The 21,351-nt window shown below is 55.8% G+C and overlaps 1 protein-coding gene across 4 annotated transcripts in view; it reads right to left on the bottom strand.

The window, feature by feature from the left end:
• Window positions 1–21,351, bottom strand: part of CNTFR (ciliary neurotrophic factor receptor) — a 38,192-nt gene that overhangs the window by 7,489 nt on the left and 9,352 nt on the right. For 3 of the 4 annotated variants that reach the window (XM_046023845.1, XM_046023844.1, XM_046023847.1), the window contains 2 exons: window positions 10,515–10,596; window positions 6,144–6,377 (listed from right to left, as the gene is read on the bottom strand). In XM_046023845.1, coding sequence (XP_045879801.1) covers window positions 6,144–6,377; window positions 10,515–10,596 — 316 coding nt within the window. Of the gene's footprint in view, window positions 1–6,143; window positions 6,378–10,514; window positions 10,597–19,331; window positions 19,466–21,351 lie in introns of those variants that run through there. The other variant, XM_046023848.1, reaches the window with a different exon arrangement.

Genomic DNA, 21,351 nt, shown 5'->3' with positions numbered 1-21,351 from the left:
TTCCTTGGTTAGCAGGGTAGCAGCAGCCTGCAATCTAGAATGCGGAGTTCCAGAGAGAGATGGAGACCTGCCTGGAGTCACACAGCAAGCCAGGGCTGGGACTCAACCCCAGCATGGGGCTACCCACCTACATGACTACATGTACACACACTTGGGAAGTCCTTTCTGCTATCCAACCACACTTCTTGCTGCTGTGAGCACTCAGCCCAGCTGTCCCACACTCAGGCATTGGGTAAGGCGTGAGGACAGGCGGCTCAGGTTCCTGGAAGGAGGCAGCTTCTGTGATCTGACCCAGGCAAGGAATGTCCGTCAGTGGCTCCAGGGACACTGACACCTCCCTCCTATGTCCCCCTCCCCCGCCGCCCCACCCTCTGCCTGACAGGTGGACAGGAAATGGGAGGGGGGCAGTTCAATAAGCCAGGGACTGTGAAAGGGGGAGTACATGTCTATGCTTGTCGAGTGGCCATGGTGACACATGGGGAACTGTGGGCTTTCATCCACAGTGTACACGTGACTGTGACTGACTCTGATTGCACGTACATGTCCAGTGTGTGGGAAGTATATGTGTATCGGGGCCGAACCCCCAGGGCCCAATCTGGCTTTGCAGCAGGAGAGATGAGAGGGTCAGAGAGGCATCCGGGAAGCTTGGGTGTATGTAGCAGCTAGAGTGGGCTACGCTGTGGGCAAAGGTGTGGCTCTATGCCCCAGGCCTGCAGGGAGAGCTAGAGCCCAGCTGAAACCCCCACAAGGGGCAAACTGCATTCTCTCCACTGCTGTCTGCCTCCCCTGGGGAGCCTTCCTGGCCCTGTGTCCATCTTGTGTCTGTTTCATGTTCATCCTGTGTGCCTCTCATATCCCTTCCCGAACTGCCCAGGGACACAGAGGCATGGGGGTAGGGTGGGGGATGGTCAAGGACACAGGAAGTGCCTTGTGGGGGCCTGCAGGCCAGGCCAGAGTTGGCAGCCACCCCAGGAGAAAAGGACATTCCGAGGTCGGCTGAGAAGCCTCCACTCCCCCTCCTGCCACCACCCCCCCTTACCCCCAGCTTCAAAGGAGAAGGGTGCTGGGGGTGGGGTGGGTACTAAAGGCTGCAGAGTCAGCTCCTTGCTGCCTGGGACTCTCTGGAGGGCAGAGCGGGCCAAGGCACTGGACTCACAGGCCCGCCCCCTCCACCAGCCAGCCTCCCCACTGACCAGTCCCCTCCATTCCCCCGTGACCATCCTCTCCCGTGAGACCAGCCTCCCCCTCAAACCAGTTCCTCTCTCTGACTGGGCAGGTCATGGGGGACCAGGGGGCCAGGCAGGGCTCTGTCTGTCATCTGGCTACTCCTGCCTGGCCTTGGGCCCTGAGTAGGGAAGGGCTTGGGTTTCCTGACAGGGACCAGGTTTCTCAGAGGGAAAAGGAGGAAAGAAAAACAAAGAAAGGAAGAAAAGGAGTGACTTGCTGCAGCTGGAGCCCAGCTGAGGGGCCGGGTGGGTGGAGGTAGGGGTGCTATGAGAGACCAAGTGTGAGGTTGTGGGACAGTGTGTGATCAGGCCTGTTGTGAGTGGGCTGCAAGATGGGGAAGAAGCTGTTGTTTTTTTGTTTTTGTTTTAAGATTTTATTTATTTATTTGACAGAGAGAGATCATAAGTAGGCAGAGAGGCAGGCAGAGAGAATGAGAGGGAAGCAGGCTCCCTGCCGAGCAGAGAGCCCAATGTGGGACTCGATCCCAGGACCCTGAGATCATGACTGAGCCTAAGGCAGTGGCTTAAACCACTGAGCCACCCAGGCGCCCGAAGAAGCTGTTTTTAAGACATGGCAATTGTGAGGCTGTCTGGTAACTCTGAGAAGCTTCATGCATGTGACTGAAATCCTGGGCAAGCGTGTAACCGTGCGATTGGCTGTGTGTGACTGCAGACTGCATTTGTGTGGGACTCTGGGCGGGCTGTTTGATCTCAGGGCCGCCTGGATGGGTCCGGCCTAGGAGCTGAGGCACTCTGAGAATACGTGTAAGTGCGCCATCGTGTCTGGAACACAGGGACAGCACAACTCCATACCTGAAACACTGTATGTGAGATGAAGCTGAAGCCTGAACATATTTTTCAAACTGTGGGTGTGGGAAAGTGCCCGGAATTCCAAGTGTGTCCACACGTATGAACTGAACACCACATGAGAACATGTTAGAGGCTGTGTGTGAGCAAAAACTAATACGCGTGTCAGGTCATTCTCTGGGCATACAGACATATTCCTGGATGCCCAGGCATCCCAAGCTGCCCCTTCTGGGGGCTCCTGAAATGCCCAAGTGACTGTGGCAGCCTGTGGCAGGACATCCTTGGGTCCCACACGGGGCCATGTGTGCGTGTGTGCGTGTGCCCCCGCTGGCCCAGGGTTTGTTTGTTTTCCTCCTAATTGGCTTGTTTTTCCATGTCCAGCCCACCAAACCGCATGTTTTTCCTCTCATCTCGCCAGCCCGCCTGGGCTGGAGCCCCCAGCACGCACGAGGCCTGCCCGGCGGCCCCGAGAGAAGGAGGGGCAGGCTGCCCACACCCCTGGCCAGGCCAGCTCAGGCTGGGTGGGGCAGGGTGACCCTTCCAGCTCCAGCCCTGCCTCGGCCCCACCCACACTCCTCCTGTCTGGCATCAAAGCCTTATCTCATGACATCTCTTAAGGCACCCCAACTCCTGGCTTCCCAGATGCCCCTCTCCTGCCTCCCACCTGTCTTTTATCCCCCCAGACATCTTCATCCATAAGCTGTTCTTTCCTTCTCAGCAAACAGGGTTGAGGGGGAAGCAGCGCTGTACCAGGGGTTCTGAAGTTCCTGTCCTGACCAGTTAAATGCAAATATGTAAAAACTGGACAAGGAACTGTCCATGTCAAATCAGTAAATCACTCTGATTTGTTTTAGCTTAAAACCAGAAAGACACTGAATCAGCAGTGTCTAGTAAACCAAAGGATGCTACGAAAGGAAAGCGGGTGATCCTGTTTCCTGATGGGGGCACTCCTCTCACCATCCTGTCTGAGCAACCACCAGGGGGTGGGAAGGTGGACTGGGAGAAAGCAGTTCAGGGATCAGTCTGGTTAAGGACACTTTCAATAGGATATTTTTATGATCAGTTTCCCCTGGAAATAGAAACATGAAAATCTTATATGTTTCAGATAAATATTAAATAATTTGGCTTCAGTGACTCACAAATCAGGGGTAACTCTGTCCTATTCTCTGAGTGCTGGCTAGAAGAATAATTTGATATTGAATGTTGCCAAACCCAGTCTCTTGTTACTAATATAAAGTGACTGAGACAATCATGATTAATGTCCCTTGTTCCTCTGACCAGCTCTTTAGAAGGAAATAAAGCAATGAGAGATAAGTACCTGTTACTAATGCTATAGCCAATTCATGGCCAGCTCTCCTCTGACAGGCAGAGCCCTGGGAGTGGTCAGCACTGTGAAAGGTCTGGGCTCTGGTCACAACAGGGCATCTATGGGCATGTCCTGTGGGTACAGACCACAGACATCACTTCTAGACCCAATTTCCCTCCAACGACCTTTCAAAACTCAAGCCATTAGGAATACGGCCTAGGGTCACCAAAGTCTAGCCATGATGGCCAGCCTTGTCCATCCTATGGACTTCTAGGACTCAAACTGAGAAAACAGGGGTGTCTAATTGGTCTCATCCTTCTTCCATGGCATTTTTCTGTGTATAAGGACATGGGGCTAGGCTGAGTGTTCCACTTCCAACAGACGTCTTGGTGGGCCCGGGAGAACTCAGGTAGGCAGGTCCCGTATTTCTCAAGCTGGCCGACAGGGGTCATTCCACCCCTGGCTTGCAACTAAGACACTTGGCTATGATTGCCATCTTTCTAGTTTAAACACAGGAAGGCTCTTCTGTGTGAAAAGGAATATCCCCGCCAAAACGTATTTTCACACCGCCTCTAACCCCACGGGTGGGTAAGTGTTTTGGGGATGACCATGAGTAATCCTTCAGTCTAACATTTCCCATGCTGTCCATGCCAGTCTCCTGACAGCAGGGAAAGAGCCTGCTCCCAAGTTGCTCATGTATCTCCTTCCCTCAGCAGCTCCCAGGGAATAAAGAAACCACCCTCAGAAAGTGGGGTGCATCCCCCATATGGGGTGAGGCCGGAGAAACGTGAATCTTTGGCTCAAGGAAAAAAGAAATGGAACTATTTTCTGAATATTCTGTTGGTGGGTGCCTGTCCAGCTGACCCTCAGCAACACTGAGAAGCTCCTCATCCCAACTTCTCCAAACCTTTCTTCTGAATCACATTCACTCACTTTCCCCTCTATCTTCCTGTTGGCTCCTTCTTATCTCTATTTGTGGCTCATCTCTCTCCATCAACCCTTTATAAAGTGGTGATCTTCAGGGCCCAGTTCTGGGTCCTCTTTTCTTCTCATCCCAGAGTTCTTACTCTTGGCCATCTTACCCCCTCCATGGCCTTTCTCATCTCATCCTCAGCCCAGGCCCCAGACCCTCAGATCCACTGGCTACAGCCATCAACTCCCACGGTCCCCCAAGGACCCCAACCCAACATATCTACAGCAAATGTCGGTGATGCCCTAGCAGATCCCTGGCCCATACCTATTTATGTGCCTAAGAGCTTTCATTGGTCACTAAAATCTGCATTGCCTGCTGAGGCATCAAGCCAAAAGTGCAGGGGAATTAAAGCATCCCCGCCCCCACCCCGGGGAGACTCCAACCAAGGCTGAGCAGGAGTTACATGAGCAGTATGTAAACTTCTGATCTCCCTCACTGCTCAGGGGGTAGAACTCCCAGGTCCATGTCCTGCCTGGGCCCTCAGAGTCCCTTCAGGGCAAAGCTGCAGTTGCCCAGAAGATAAATGGATAACTCCGTCTTTATCGGTCCCCGTAACTTCCTTTTTCTAGCACTTTCTCATTTCCTTATGGTGTTTCTGCCTCCCGACTAATAAACTATTTGCATACACACTCTCATCTTAGGATCTGATTCTAGGGAAATCCGAAATAAGATGACTTGCATACTACTGTCCAAACAGAACACAGTAGCTTTTTTTTTTTTTTTTTTAAGTAGACTCCACGTCCAACGCAGAGCCCAACACAGGGCCTGAACTCAGGACCCTGAGATCAAGACCTGAGCTGAAATCAAAGTCAGACGCTTAACTGACTGAGCCACCCAGGTGCCCCCAGAACACACCATCTTTTCCTCCACAGACCCTTCCACCTTGCCTCTGTTGCAGTGATTGGTAGCACCAGCTGTCTTGATTCCCCCTGCTCTCTACGCTCCTGTCCTCTCTACCTCCAAAGCACCACCAACTCCTGGCAGTCCAACCAGCCCCTCTCAACTGCCCCGACTCCACGCCCTGGTGCCCAATCCTCATCATCTCCCCTGCATCCAGCAACAGCTTCCCTTCTGCCCTGGCACAGCCACCATCCAACCTGTCTCTCTTCACCACCATGAGAAGGATCTCTTAAGGACATGATGACCCTGCTCATGTCACTCCCCAGCTTCTAGGCTCCTGATTTGCCCCATCCTCTCCTTTAGTTCCCTTGCACCACCAGCACAAGTGGCCCTTCCATGCCCTCCCAGCCTCTGAGGCCTACAGCCGCACTTAGGTCTCTGTCAGAGGTGTCTCTGTTAGAGGTGACTTTGTCAATGTATCCTCCAAATCTCCCAACCTCCATGTGCCTCCCACTCTAGGAAGTGTTCTTTCTTCCCTGGAGCCTCCTAGAGTGCCTGTTCTTCCTCCTGCATAGCCAGCCCCTGTAAGAGTGCACAACAGAGTGGGGTCTCTCCAGCTGGGAGCTGTGACCCTACAATTCCTCCTTCCCAGACCCCAGAAGGATCAGGCCCTGCTATCCCTCCTCTGCCCATCTTGTCACAGGGAACAGGATTTCTGGATCTCATAGATCGCCGGGGTGGGGTGGGGATGGGATACACATGCAAAATGCCCGGGGGTCTGGATTCCGTGGGAAACAGTGGGCTCAGAGGTCAGAAGAGAAGGTTAGGAAAGGATCAGAGGGCAAGGGTCAGGGTGCTGCAGCGTCCCCGGCCCCAAAAGGAAGAGGACTGGATCTGGGCCAAGGTTCTAAGCCTCACTGATAATCCTCTTTAGTGAAGTGTGGGGCTTGGGGGGAAGGCGGTCAGATGAGGGTTTGGGAGCAACACTTACAGCCCACATGTAGGAGGACCTGGTGGCGCAGGTGCCAAGAGTCACGGTGGAAGCAGGCATAGAGGCCGCTGTGGCCCAGTTCCAAGCCATGAAGAAGCAGCTGAGAGCCGTTGAGCAGGTCGGGGGCCAGGTCTGTCCCATTTACCCTCCATGTCACTGCTGCATCCCAGTTTGCTGTCCCACATGGCAGAGTCACATCTGAACCTAGGCGCTCGTACTGCACGTGGGGTGCTTCTGTTGGGGGCAGGGAGAGCATAGGGCAAGAGTCACAGGTCACAGCCTGGCCCAGCACCACCAAGTGAATGTGCACAGATGAGAGCCTATGATGAGGAGTCTAGGCCAAGAGGCTCTGTGTCTGATGGTGTGGGTGTCAGGAGATGAGGAGTGTGTAAAATTTCTCCGTGATTGTGAGTGTCTCCAAATTGTGTGTGTGTGTGTGTGTGCACGCGCATGTCTGGGTATTTTGTGTATGTATGTGTGTGGGAGAAAGTGTGTGTTGAATGCTGGGAGGGATTAAATCTCGGTGAAGACCCAGTTCACCTCCAGTCACTAGGTCCTTTAGAAAATTTTCTTGACCCCCGTGACCCTAACCTCTCGCCACCTACAGACCCAGCCCCAATCACTGACATCTGCTACCCAGGCAAGCTGGAGCTGAGGGGCCCTGCTTCTGGACTCCTTTCTCTGTCTCTTGTCCGCATCTTTGTCTCCTGTCCTGCCTCTCTCCCTCCCACTCTGGACCCCCTGACAAGCTGCCCCTAACCTGCCCACTTCACCCATCCAGGGCTCGGGCAGCAGCAGTAGGGAGATTCAGGGCGAGAGCCCTAGAGAACTCCTAGCAGCTATCAACTTTGTGAGACAGGAACTGCTGGGGTTGGGAGGGGTGCGGGGGAGTGCTGGGGCCAGAGAGCTCTCTGACCATTCCTCTCCTGCCCCCAGGAGGGGCCTGTCAGAGCCAAAAGTAAACCCCAGTCCTGGCCTCCGCAACCCAGGCGTGATGGACTGAACCCAGGAGACTGGAGTGGAAGGGTGGGAGGGAGCACCTGTCGAGAGGCAGCACTAGGTGGGGGAGGTGAATATCGGAGACACCGATCTACAGACAACGCAGGAGAGGAAGGCATGCAGAGCTGGGAGATGTGAATCTAATCTCATTCCTCATCTTGCCCCCCAAGCCTGGAAGGACAGATGCTTCCCTGGTCTTGGCCAGATCTGTGCAATGAGGGTGGGAGGGGAAGAGTGAAGTGGAAGGGGGGCAGCGGTGGGGGGGGGGCTGCAGGATCCCTCGTTAACACTTGCTTACATCTCCCCTCTGGGAGAGCCACCCCGCTGAGTTGGGGGATTTTCAGAGGCAATTCCTGTTAACGAGCCAATTAACTTGGGCCACTGGCCTCTTAATTAGACTTGTTAACACCACCAGGACTGCAGGAGGTAGGGATCCCCCTATGTCACCAGCCAACCCCCTCCCTCCATCATGGCCCCCTCCCCAGTACTGCTTTTCTCTGTGCTGGAACATCTGTCCCTGTCTGCTACCTCTGTCACCCTTCCTGTCCAGGATCTCTCTGTGTCAAGTTTCTCCCCCACTGCCTGCCTCTGTCTTGCCCCTCTCTGAGCCTCTCGGTCCCTGTCCCCTGTCGGAGGAGAGGGAAGCAGGAAACCCAGCCAGCCTTGACCACTCTTCTGTGGGGCCTGGGACCAGCCAAACAAAGGATGAACGGCGGAAGGGCGGTGGCTGGGGGCCTTGGAGGCCACAGCTGTGAGGCTGGACCAGAGACTGAATGGGGGCCTCCTCCTGACCAGAGGCCCAGTGTCCAAGGCTCAAGACATAGAGCTCCCCCAATCCACCAGCTCTAGCCATTGAGGCCCCCCCCCAACTTCCCCTGTCAAAACCTGGAGCTTCCAGGAAACATGCCAAGCCCCTCTCTGAGCACCCCCCCCACTAGAACAAACTCTGCGTCCAGCTGCCTGAGGAGGAGGCTGAAAACTGACCGAAGGGGAGGGGGAGTGGCCACCACGGTCCCAGCAGCAACACGTCAACACTGACCAGCAGCAGCTCAGAACTGACTTGGACCCAATGTGGTTCTTTATACTCTGAGGCAGGTACAGCCACAAGATGAGGAAACAGCCACCCAATAACACAACAAATGGGCTAACGCTCCCAAGTCACCCTGTCTGCCTCACCAAGCAAACAGAAACACAACACAACAACAATGACAAACCAACAATGTGAGGGCAGGGCAGGAAGGACAACATGACAATGCAATGACAGAAGACAACTACAGGCCACAATGCGGAGACAGAGGGAGCAACGTGACATGACAATCACATAAGACACACACTGTCACAAATGCTACAACAAGACAACAACAGCAATATACACAGTCACAAAATAGCTCCAGAGATGGCAATGATTTAATCCTTTGTCTCTGGACAGCTCTCCTCCCGCCCTGTGGGTGCCCCTGTCCATTTCAGAAATTAAATCAAGCGGCAGGGGGAGGACGGGGTTCTTGGCCTTGACGCGGTGACAAATGCTCCAAAGGAATCAGCTGTGAAAAGGTTGTTAGAAGCCAGGATGAGAGACAGAGACAGGATGAGGTCATGGACATGGAGAACACAGAAGGACAGAGCTGATGGCTCCCTCACACCTGTGCACACAGGCACACATGGGGACCACATGCCGGAAACAGTCCCCCGGGCGTCCTAAGCAACTTCACATCACCACACACATAGGATGAAGACAGTCACCACAAGAAGAACACACACAGAACAATTGTCCACAAGGTCACAGCCGCACAAGGACCCAGTCCCAGTTCACAGGCGGTTAACACCTAGTACAAGATGATCACACACATGCACAGGGAGGACACGTCCCCCAGAGGCACAGTGACACATAAGGGCACAGTCTCCCATAAGCGAGACAACTGAACAGGGACACAAACATGCAAAGAGACAGAAACAGGGAGAAACTATCAAACTGTCACACAGGGTACAGTCTCGACCACAAGGACAAAGCCCCATGAAGAGCACAGTCACACATGAACAGACAATGTCACACGCAGGGCACAGCCCCCAAGAATACAACCCGAGAAATGCATCGAACAGGAACATGGTCTCACCCACACAAGAACACAGCTTAATGCACTGGGACAGTTATCCACTCTCAGAAGGGCGGACTCACTGCTCAAGCCTCTGGGCACCTGTGGCTCTGCCTTTACCCACAGTACCAGAGCAGGGCCCAGGCCACGGGAGCAGCCACCAGAGGTCCAAGCAAGTGAGATCAGCACACAAGCTGAAGACAGACTGACTGCAGGTGGGGGTTAATGGGTTGGCCAGGTGGTCCTTTCACTCCCTGCCCACTGGGGAGCAGCCCAGGGGGATGGGGGCTAGGCTTTTTCTGGGTCTCAGCGTCAGTGTCATAAGGCAGAAGGCACAGCAGCCTTGACTCATTGCCCTCCTCTAACCCACAGACTTGAGGGTGGCAGCGTGTGCTCTGTGCCTGGGCCCCAGAAGTGCCCCAACCTTCTCTGCCTCTATCCAATCCAGCCAAGCGTGATGGGGGGCAGGACACATCCAAGGGGAGAGCTCCATACAGCTCAGCACTTGTCTGAGGAGTTCCAAGGTCAGACCTTATGCTGATGGAGCTATGTGGGGTGTTGCCTCAAATGCAGTTTGAGCGCTGGTGGTCAAGTTAAGAGGGCACCTGTTTCCCAGAAGGGGACAGCTTCTTGCTTTGTGGGCTGTGGGGAGAACTCAGCCCTCACTGGACAAATGCCGGGGGGCCAGTGGCCCCACCGGAGCAATCCCTACACCCTCCCACCATTCCAGATGACAGACCCGTTCCTTCCTCAGGATGCCAGCCCTCCCCCACTAGTCGCCCTGCCCGTCCCCACATCTTGTTCTGTCTGCCACCTCTGTCTCCACCTTCCCTCTGGGATAAGGGAGAAGTCTTGGTCTCTGTCTCTCTCAGTGCCTTCCACTGCACCCCCACAAACCCCCCTTTCAAATGAAATCCCATTTCAAAGATACTATACAGGGCCCTACCCCTAGCAGCCCCCAACTCCCATCCCACCTGCCTGTACCCTCTACCCGCTAACACTCCAGTAGGAAGAGGAACAGCTCATCAAGCCAGAGACACCATCAACATGGGACCACGTGGAGTGACTGGAGGACTGTGGGTATAAGACAACATCAGTGGGTTGCCCAGCATATCATTGTCATAGGACTCGTGGTGTTCACATGTGACAAGCCAGAACGTGCCAGGATGTGGTCTTGGGTGAATGCACACAGCTGTGTCGCAGAGGGCTCATGCTTGGCTTTGGGTGGGGGTCAGCAGGGAGCACCACCCCACCCCCCAGAATCCTCTCCTCCAGCACTCACCCTGAGGACTGTGTCTCTGGGCATAGACGACGGCAGCGGCAGCGAGCACAGCACAGCAGGCCCACGGGACAGGAGCAGCCATCTGCTGGGAGAAATGGGGGTGAGGGGGTGCGGGGGGAAGGGAATGGGCATCATTAGCCCAGTCAGGAACCTCCTGGGGAGCCCCTCCCTGTTCTCAGGCAAGACTGGGTGATTCCAGCCCTAGGGCTAGGTATCTTGACCCCAAATGCCCTTCTTAATGGGGCTCAGGATTCTTTTTCAAGCAACAGAAAGCAACATTATTGGCATCTGGAGCCAAAGGTTTGCTAAGATGGTAGGAGGCAACCTACAGCGGTTTGTTGTTCAATAAGGCTGCTGGCTGTAGGATGTCATCAACCACGGATGAGTTATGGAACACTGGTAATGCTACAGCCATTTTAAAAACAAAAAACAACAATAAAAAACTTTACTGATGAGGTTGGCTAATTAGCTCTAAGCACTGCAAACCAAAAGAGTGATGTTTGAACTTAACAGGAGGTCTGTACTTCTCCAAATTGCCTTGAATGGAAGTTCCCCTGCAGTGCTCCTGGGGAGAGGGCCTGAAACCCCGATGCTCTAAAGCCCCTCATATCTGCACCCCCCCCAGCCCTCCGTGAGCCTTGCCACTGGGCTCTGGGATGTTCATAGCAGCAGGGTACCAAGGTCAGACACTGCTTTCGCCTCAGTGTACAGTGACCAAGAAAGAAGGAGAGCATGTCACATGTAACTCCTTGTCAGGGGCCCCAGCCCATCCTTCACCCCAGACACATGCCTCAGGAGCCTGAGACCTGCAGCCCAGATGTGCATTGTGTCTACACACACCTCTGCAGGTACACAAAGCAGTCAGGATGTCCCCAGAAGCCAGGCTGGATCCAGGGGTCCCCTCATCTGCGGTCCAACTGCTTGCCTCCCACTCCACCCCAACACATGATCACACCCGAGGGCAGAGAAGTAACTATTTCCTGCAGAAAAAAAGCCTCAAACAGGACTCTCCTACCCCAGTGTGAAGACAGAGGGGACCCGTCAACCAGACAGAAAGAGAGATCTAGAGAGGAATACTGCCAGACACTCAAGCAGAGTAAGTGGTACTATTAGGGATAGAGCCTGACGCACAGCCAAGACACTGTCCAAAACAACCAGACAGAGTCCCAGAGAAAGAGCTGCATGCACAGCTGGAGTTACACTAGAGATACTGTGTAAGGCACTGTCCGGTAAAGCCAGAGAAGCGGGTAGCTAGGACCCGAGAAGCAGGCAGAGGCTTGGTCAGAGAAAGACTAACACACAACCAAAGGGTCCACCAGAAAATACTGGTAAAGGCTCGGCCAGATACAAGCAGACCTACCCCCAGAGAAAGAGCAAGAAACCCAGGCAGAGAAACCAGCAGCAACATAGCAAGGGAGCTAGAGACACTGTCGGAAACCACACCGGAGAAACTGCCTGACACACAAGCAGAGAAATACCAGAGAAACTGACAGACACAAACAGGCATCCACCCAAAAACACAGCTAGAAGGAGAGCCAGAGCCAGAGCCAGATGCTCAGTCAGGAAGTCTCTGCACCACTAAGAACACTGCCAGGGACACTCAGACGCACAGACACACTGCCAGACACAGCCAGAGACACTGTCAGAAACACTGCCAGACAAACAGCCAGACATACAGCCAGAGAACTGCCAGAGAAACTGCAAACAGAGCTACAGCAGGGAGGAGACAGATGTGGGTGTCAGCCTGTAGCAGTGAGTGCGAGAGCTGGGAATAATCTGACTTCCGGGGGCTCCTTTATGGGACGGGGCTCCTGCCTGCCCGTGACTGCACTGAGCCCTCACCAGGCAAGCCCTCCCCATCTGCACCTGGCTTCCTCTAGCCACAGCAGCAGGTGCGCTGACCGCCCCTCCCTGGCACAGCTTGTCTCTCTAGGCCCAGGTGGCTTTGGCTGTCCCTCCCACATTGGTGACTCCCAGGGCCTCAGCTACCACTTGGCCTGGTTCCTCTGACCCTCAGCCACTCCCCTATCTTCAACTACTCCTCAGGCCTAGAAGGTTAAGACAATGGCCAACGTCATAGTCCGAGAGCAGTGGGGCCAGGAAATGAACCCAGGGACTGAATTCAGAGGGAGGGAAGGAGAGGGAGAGAGAGAGGCAGGCAAGAGGCTACAGGTCTACCTGGTTCCCCACCTCAACCCCTGCAGGCAGCCCTCAGATGCTGCCCGACCACCTCTGCTGTCTGTCCGTGCCTTTGTCCTCACAGCTGGGAAGATACACTACCGCAGTGCCAGGCCCCACTGCCTACCACAGGGGGCAGGAACCAGGGCCCGCAGAGGCAGAAGGGACCAAGGTTAGATCCAGGACCCAAGAGGGACAGGGTGGCCCTCTGCTCCCAGCTCCTTCCTGGTTCCAGTTGGGGGTGCAGGGGCAAAAAGACAGCCTGGCATGAGTGTGCACGCACACACACACACACACACATACACACACACTCAGGCCCCCTCAGGGGGGAGGGGTGGCTTCTTCATCAAAGTCGCCTCCATCAGCCCGATGAGTTACTGTAAGGGCCGGGCCCTGGGCCAACGGGGCTGCAGCCATGGGAGACGGGCGCTGCCGAGAGCAAGTGCTGCAGAGAGTGGGGGATGGGGTACCGAAACAGACACCGCATGGCTGGGGGCACCCAGAAAAGGCAGAGACCCAGGGAGGGGGGAGCGGAGAGGCAGAGAGAGAGGGAAAGCCATGAGCCAAGACCCAGGAGACAAGTAGAGACCAAGATAGGGAGAAATGGGAGAGGAGACCCAGAGAGAGAGATGGGAACCACAGGGGATGGGCAGAGATCCAAGGGCAGAGGAAGGGACAGATCCAGAGAGGGTCTCTGTGCCCATCCTAGAGCATCTCTCTAAGCCCACCTAGCTCCCCCAGTGCAGAGGGAGGATGGTGTCCGTGCAGCCTTCCTGGAGGCTACAGGGCTTCTCCCTGGAGACCCAGAAGTGCAGCCCCGGGGGATAAGGGAAGACTAAAACCCTACCCTATTCCACCCCATCTCTGCCTCTGCAGATCCAGAAAACCCCAAGCCAATTTCACTCTTCCCTTCCTTCAGGGTCCCAGCTGGGTCCACTCCCAGATAGGGAAGCTGAGGCCAGAGGCATCCAGGCTCTACCTCCACCCTGCCCTAGCTCACCTCAGGACACCCACCCCAGGGCAAAGAGCATCTTCCCCAAGATTTTCCAAGTCCACACCCCACGGTTCTGGGATAGATCAGGAGGAGAAATCCCATGGCCTCAGATAGGGGCCATGCAAACTGGCTGAAGCTCTCTGTAGACCCCTGTACGGGCCAACCTTGCTGCTAGCCCCAGCCCCACGATGAGGAGGCAACAGATGGCACTCTACCAACAAGGATGGGGCCAGTACCTAGCAGCCCACACTCCTGTTAGCACAAGGAGCCCAGCACCTCTCCTGACACAGAACCTCACAGAGTCATCATTACACACATACACAGGTGATACATCAAGAGACAAATCCTGGGCCCCCAATTTCCTGTCACTGTCCCTCTGTGACACAAGACACCACTACACAGTGAGAACAACACCCAGTGAAAATGACACTGGTGTAGTTGACAATGGCACACAGGGGTGCTAACAGTCATTACAGTGAAATGACAAATAATGACACCAACAAATGGGACAATGATACCTGTTGACACGGACACAGTCACAGTGACAATAACCCCAGAATCAAAAATGCAATGAGACTGATAGTCACACAGAGTAACAACGAAGGTGCATCTTCAGTAACACAGGGATGCTGACAGTAACACAGACAGTCACACAGAATAACAGCAGCCCACAGTAATACTGGCACCACGGAGGCTGGCATTCACTAGCAGGGACGCTGGCAGACACAGTGACAGGCTCCAGCTTAGGGACCTCAATTACTCCGTTTCGAAGTCTGGCTTAAGATCTAGGGCCCAAGACTCTTCTCGCCAGCCCCAGCAAGGTCCCTGGTGCCCTGTGTCCCCAACCCTCAGCCCTTGACCAGCTAAAGGTGCAACCTGACGAGGGCGGGGGGGAGTTTGGAGAGCTCCTATGTATCCCTGCAGAAGGTTACACAGGCCCAACCCTCAGGAATTCCTGCCACATCCAGAGTCAGAGTGGGGGTTTCTGACCACCACTGACTGGGGCCCAGCTCTAACCATGTGTGAGTGCTGGTGTGCAACAGTATGTTCTGACTTCAGGGCATCAGCCGGCATGGGTGTCCTGAGGGTCAGGTAGGCTCAATCTGGTCTGAAGGATGAACAGGGAGGGCCCATGTGGTATGCCCCCAAACTGAAATCCAACCAAAGTCCCTGGCCTGCACTACCCACCCAGGGTCTTGGACCTGGGTGAGGTCAGGAACATTTGGATCTGCAGGAGGGCACCTAATCTATGGCATGGCCACAGCTTCTAATATGCGTAGGTAACGGACTCCAGAATCCCTCAGTGTGAGGGAAAAGACACTTTGTTCTAGAGCCTCGCCCCCTTCCCTCTCCCCTCATCAGCTGTAGAAGACCCATCCTGAGAAAAGGCAAGGACACAGGACAGGAGATAGCATGGACTAAAGGACTCAAAAACGTGGGAACTCTAGAGGACTCAGACCTGCAGAGGAATGAGGGTGGAATAAGGAAAAGAGACACCTTCACTTGGAGGTGGAAAGAGAAAATGAGAGAGCAGGGGCAGAGACAGAGACAAGGATGTGGTGGGCAAGGAGGAGCAGCACTGGCTGAGGGAGTGCCTGGGATAGACAGTCAGGGCTGGCTGGAAGCTCCAGGAGGGGGAGGAGGGGCTGAGACCAAGAGGCCCCCAGATCCCACCAGGCCTAGGCAGCCTGGACAGCGTGGGCGGTGGGGGCGGGGGCAGAGGCCTAAGCAGTCCAGAGGGTGTGTGTTGGGTGGGGGGGGAGGTAATACGCTGAGGAGGGAGGCCTGGCCCCTGGCAGCTGGCCCGGCAGACCCCCCACTGGGGAGGGGGCGGGCCTGGGTCAGGGGCCAGCTCCTGGGGCTGGGGTTGGCTGGCCACTGGGCAGGCTCCCATTCCCTGTGGTGTCTCTACCTCCTATCTCTCAGTTTCTTGTCTCTGGCTCATTCTCTCTGAATCCACAGCTGGCCCTCCTCTCAGCTATTGATGCCCCCACCGTGAGGGGCATAGGAGTGCTTGGGTTTAGGATTCAAGCCTTAGCTCCTCCTGGGCTACCACACATTCACCCACTCCAGGATCAAGCCCCAGTGTTCAGGGGAAAGGACCCCATCCAAATGTACGCCCATCTCTCCTCACAGAAGGGGGCAGGAGAAGCTCAGCACCAGTGGGAGGGGGGCCAGAAGGAAGGCAGGGGGAGCAGTCCCCCAGCTCTAGCCGCTGGCTGAGGTTGTGGAAAAGGAGGCGGCTCACTGTGAGTGAGGGGGGGGGGCGCGGGTATCCGCACCTGCTATTGTGACCTCCACAGCCGGAGATGGGGGCCTGGGGGGGACAAGATTCCAGTGGATTTTGGCAGCAGCCCGGACTCTGAGTGCTCAAACCCCCCACCTCCAGCCTCTTGCACCGCGGGGACCCTGAGATCAGCGTGTGCGTGCCCTTCTGCACGTGTGTGCAGGCGTGCTGTGGGGGGAGCTGGGGGCCTTCCCATGATGGGCCTGGGTGGGCCGCGGGGAGGTGCCTGGGGGAGGCAACAGTCTGAATCCCACAGCCCATGCCCCCAATGTGCAGCCCTACCTAGGGCCCCGCATGCTGCCTGGTGGCCTGGCATGGGCTTGTATACACACATATATGCAGGCCTGGGCTTAAGCAACCCTCTAGGTGCAAAAGGCCTGGGCTTTCTCCCTCAAAAGTCATCTGGACCAGCCCTCTGCCCTTCAAATGGGGAAGAGGAAGGAGCAGATAAGTGCATATCTCCCCTTTGCGCACATGGGCTCTGCACAACTTCACAGAACCTGGCGCGCAAGCACTAAATCCCCTAGCCCCAGTCCGGGGTCTCCTCTGGCTTCTAGAAGAATCTGGAGGACCCCTCTACCTAGAAAAAGGCCACGTACCAGTCAGGTTAAGTTTGCAGGCAGTGGGGGCTGCTCCTCTTGAATGGAAAGACCACTGCAGCAGGAGGTTAGACATCTGGAGGAACTCCCTTTCAGTGGGAGGGGATGGGCAGAGCAACAGGGTTGAATGAGACTTCCCTTAGCTGGTGGGGTGGGGGGGGGCATCCCACAGGAACAGGGGTCCCAGCCGATATGGCAGGGCCAGAAGGAGGCTGCAGGCCCTCCATGAAGAGAGAAGGATGGACAGAATAGCTTTCAAGACTTGGGGGCTGGGACAAAGACCTAATTTGCCCAGGATCTCTCACTATACCCACCACCCCACCCCTGGCCCCATCACTGCTATGGGGCTGACACACCCTCAAAGGCCTATGCTTGCAAGCTTGTGTACACACACACACACACACACACACACACACACACACACACACAGGCAGGCGGGGGGAGGCAGGGGCAGCATTTCATAGGAAGCATTGGTTTCTAACAAAAAGAACCGAAAATGGTCTTTCTGACAGAGCTCAAGTTGAGTGGAGGGAACAGAAACTTCGCCTGTCTTCATGTAACAGTGTCCTGTTCTCCCTGCCCCCTACCCTGCACGCACACTGCACACACTACTTCTGAGGAAGCTTCTGGTCTGCTGGGCAAAAGCAAGCCATCCTTCCTCCCCCTTCCTCCCTCCTCGCAGTGGGGAAGCCAGAGCAATCTGTTCCTGATGGGTAAACACAGGCATGAGTACGTGCACACATAGGCTCACACACACCCCAGCAATTCAGGGTCACACAGCACCCAGGGCTCACTTCTCCCTGAGATGTAGCCCACACGTGGATTCTCACTACCACCTGGCAGCACTCTGCGAAGCCCTCCGCACCTACACACACACACACACACACACACACACACACACAGAGCCAGAGCTTCACAAACGCAGGCCGGTGGCCTCTCACAGACACTGGCACTCAGAGTTCACCACCGTGACCGCACATCTTGGCCTCCCACGTGGACACCCACTGCTGCAGCTTCACACACTAACCCTAACCCTAACTGTGAACACACATGTACCGCAGTCACAGTCACACACACAGACTCTCACACGTGCTCACTCACAACAGTCACGGGCTCACATATGGATGCCATCACACGCTCAGAGCAGTCTGTCTTCCACACAGATACCATCGCACCTTCAGAAACCCAGAGTCCCCCAGTCACCCTCAGTCTCTCTTGCTCCCACATCCGGCAGTGGGAAATACAAAGATACACACTCACAACAGTCATTCCATGCTGGGACCTCGGATGGCCCAAGCTGCACTTGGGGGGTCGAAGCTAAAGCTCAGGGTGGCTTAAGGAAAGAAGGAAAAGGGAAGGAGGAAATTTCTTGGCCCCTAAAAAGCAAGTAAATAGGATAATTTCCTAGATGGCTCCTTCCTCCCCTGACCCTGCTTTCCCAGCATTTGGGAATAAGCAGACAGAGATCCAGGCTAGATTGGGGGGTCGGGGGTGTTGGTGGTGAGAAGCCCCTGGGTGAAGAGATGGTGGCTGGTAATAGCAGGAGCCAGAAAACCCCCCAAACCAGCCCACTCCCCAGGCCCCTCCTGCCTCCCCTCGGCAACTCCTCTTCTCCAAGATGAGAATCAGCAGCAGCTCTTAGCCTACCCACCTGCTGTGTGATCCCGAACCTCTTCAAAACCTCTCTGTGCCCACAACTATCAGAATGCACATGGCTGTAAGGCCTGGCTGCAAGAGGCAAGGTAAGAAGATGTGGCCCAGACCTTGAACCCCAGCCCCTGCCAAGGCCCTGTCATCACTGTCAGGCCCAAAGAGAGATGGGGACAGCATTGGCCAAGCCAGTGCTCCTCTAACCACTGAGGACAAGAATCCTAAAGGTCCTTGGACCCTGTAGCCCTGCACCCCTCACCCATCACAAGAAAGGACGCCATGTTGCTGTCCAGGCAGAATGGAATCCAAGCCATGCTGGCCTGGCCCCAACCGGGGAACAACTGACAATGCTGTTGACATCCTTAGCACTTACCCCTCCAGGTGTAGTTGGGGCCTGATGCCCTATCTAAAGGGAGCATGAGAGTCTCCAAGGAAGCCAGGCAGGGAAGGCACCACAGGACATAAGGAAACCAGGTAGGGCAATCCCATAAAGCCAGGTGATAGGGACTTAAGGAAAGCTGACAGTGCCAACAAAAGAAATCAGGCAGCAGAGTCTAGGGAAACCAGGTGACATGGCCCAAAAGAACACAGGCTGTGGGGACCAAATGAAACTAGGCAGTGGGGACTAAAGTTTGCTAGGAGGTGGGGACAAATGAAGCCAGGCAAGAGGCCCACAGGATGTAAGAAAAGAAAGATATCAAGAGCTCATCCCCCTCTGTGTAGATGTCACCCCCACACCCGGGGCCTCTCTCGCGGTAGCCCCCTTCCCACCCAGGTGGTGGTCCCCTCCCCCAGGCCAATGGACACAGCCAGAGCCCCCTCCTCTCTCTGAGGCCTGGGCCGATTACAGCCAATGGGCCCCGGCCCCATCCCTGGGACCTCAGGAAGTCCCAGTCCCTCCCACTGGCTGCAGAGGCAGGGGGGCTGGGGGGGGGGGAGAAGAGAGACAGCTTGGCAGGGGGAGCGCGCCGAGCAGCCGCGGGGGGCGGGGGCCGAGAAAGGAGCGGGAAGCTTCGAGGCGGGCTGGTGGGCGGGCGCGGGCGGGGGCGTCTCAGAGGCGGAGGTGGGGGTGACAAGTTCTCCGGCCCCGCGGCCGCGCGGCCACTGACCTGGGTCCCCGCGCAGGCGCCCGGTCGGTGCCTCCGGCGCTCCGTGGGTCCGCCCGGCAGCCCTCGGGCATCGGGCCCCCAGGGCTCGGGGCTTGGGCCCAGGAGGCCCGGGCCGGCCTGGTGGGGGGAGATAGGAGCCCCCCGCAACAACAGCGAGAGTCCGGGCGGGCGGGCTAGGGGCCGGGCTGAGCTGTGAGCAAGCGAGCGAGGCGGCGAGCCGGTCGGGAGGAGGGGAGGAAGGAGCGCGCCGCGAGCGAGCGAGCGAGGCGAGCTAGCAGAGGGAGCGAGTGAGGGACGGCAGGCAGTGAGGTCATCCTTTGAATCTAATTGTCTGAGTCAGGAGAAGATGTGGCACTTGATGCTGGGGGAGGAGAGGGAGGAAGGGGCCCTCGGCTCGGAGCCGGGCCCCTCCTCACGCCCAGGGCGGCCCCGGGCCTCCCTTTCCCCCCTCCCGGAGCCCAGGGCGAAGTTGCCTCAGGCCAGCTCCGACGGACCCCTTCTTGTCGCAGGATTGACTGACCTCTGCAGCCAGGGGGGATCAATATGCCATGAGATGTGGGACCCAGTCCCCCATCACCCCAGAGAGTAGCCCTCTTCCCACTCTCTGGGGGTGATGGCCCAGGTCAGGTCCCTAAATTTCTGAGGTTAATGGAAAGTCCTCTACCCACCTCCAGGTCTTACTCCTACCCTTTGAGGATAAAGGGAGAACTTCAGCCAGTCTTCCAAGTTACCTTTGTGCACTTTAGGAGGATGGAGTCCCCAATTCTATTCCCCAAGTTACTTCTTGCTCTGGGAATTTGGCGGAATCTGGACATTGGACCCCAGTTCACCTTCCTGCCCTGTGAGAATGATAGTGCTGTTCCACCCAGTCTTCCAGTTACTGCACTTTGGGGTCCTGAGGACCCCCAATTGACCCCCGAGGTCTCCGTATTCTATATGCCCAACTCTTTTTTTTTTTTTTTAAAGATTTTATTTATTTATTTGACAGAGATCACAAGTAGGCAGAGAGGCAGGCAGAGAGAGAGGGGGGAAGCAGGCTCCCCGCCGAGCAGAGAGCCCCATGCGGGGCTCGATCCCAGGACCCTGAGATCATGACCTGAGCCGAAGGCAGTGGCTTAATCCACTGAGCCACCCAGGCGCCCCTATATGCCCAACTCTTCAGGAAGGGCAAGACCCAGGTCAGATTCCAGGGCTCCTTTATGATGGCGGTGAAGGGAGACAGGATGGACCCTGGGCCTGTTAGGTATGCACACCCATGCATGCACGTATAAGCTCATGTGCACATGTGTAAACACACTGGGGGGAGCACCAGGCAGCTGGGGATGCTCACACCAAGGACCACACACCCCTCCCCTCACCCCATGGGGGAGGGGTGATAAATATTTAAGGGGCTTTTAGCTCAGAAGGGGTTGAAGCTGGAGAAGGGGGGGGATCCACGATGCCTGATTAATGGGGTTACGGGCTTGGATCAATCCATCTGCCCGCTGCTCCCTGCTCCCTCCTCCGTCCCTCCTCCTCCCTCTCCCTCCCTCCCCCAGCCTAATGCGCTTTATCAGGAGACGCTTTTCTGACTTGGCAGCATCGGGTGTTTTAAATAGACCCATTTAGAACAGGGGTTGGGGGAGAGGGGGGGAGGGAGACAGAGACGATTCAGGAGAGAGACAAGCCCTGGAAGAGAGACCCGGAGGAGAGGAGAGACAAAAGGAGATGCAGAGACACAGAGATAAGAGACTGAAGATGAGACTCCCAGGGAGGCTGATATGGGAGGTGGGTAAGGGGAAGCCAAGGAGAAGCTGGAAGGCCATGGAGCAGAAACAAAAAAAAAAAAAAAAAAAAAAAGAGAGAGAGAGAGAGAGAGGGGAAAGGAGCCACCAGCAGCAGGGAGAAACCAGGAGAGAGGTTCTCTGCAAGGGCTGAGTGCTAGTCTAGGAGACAGCAGATATCTTTTATTTCCAAAAACAGTTTTTCATTCACTTTGTTAAATTAAAAAGCTGTTTTTAAAGTGGTGCTGCAGGTGCTG

The sequence above is a fragment of the Meles meles genome, chromosome 11 (assembly GCF_922984935.1).
Source record: "Meles meles chromosome 11, mMelMel3.1 paternal haplotype, whole genome shotgun sequence".
In the NCBI taxonomy this organism is placed as follows: Eukaryota; Metazoa; Chordata; class Mammalia; order Carnivora; family Mustelidae; genus Meles; species Meles meles.
Note: the sequence above shows the minus strand (reverse complement) of the source record. Positions and strands in the feature narration are given on the sequence as shown.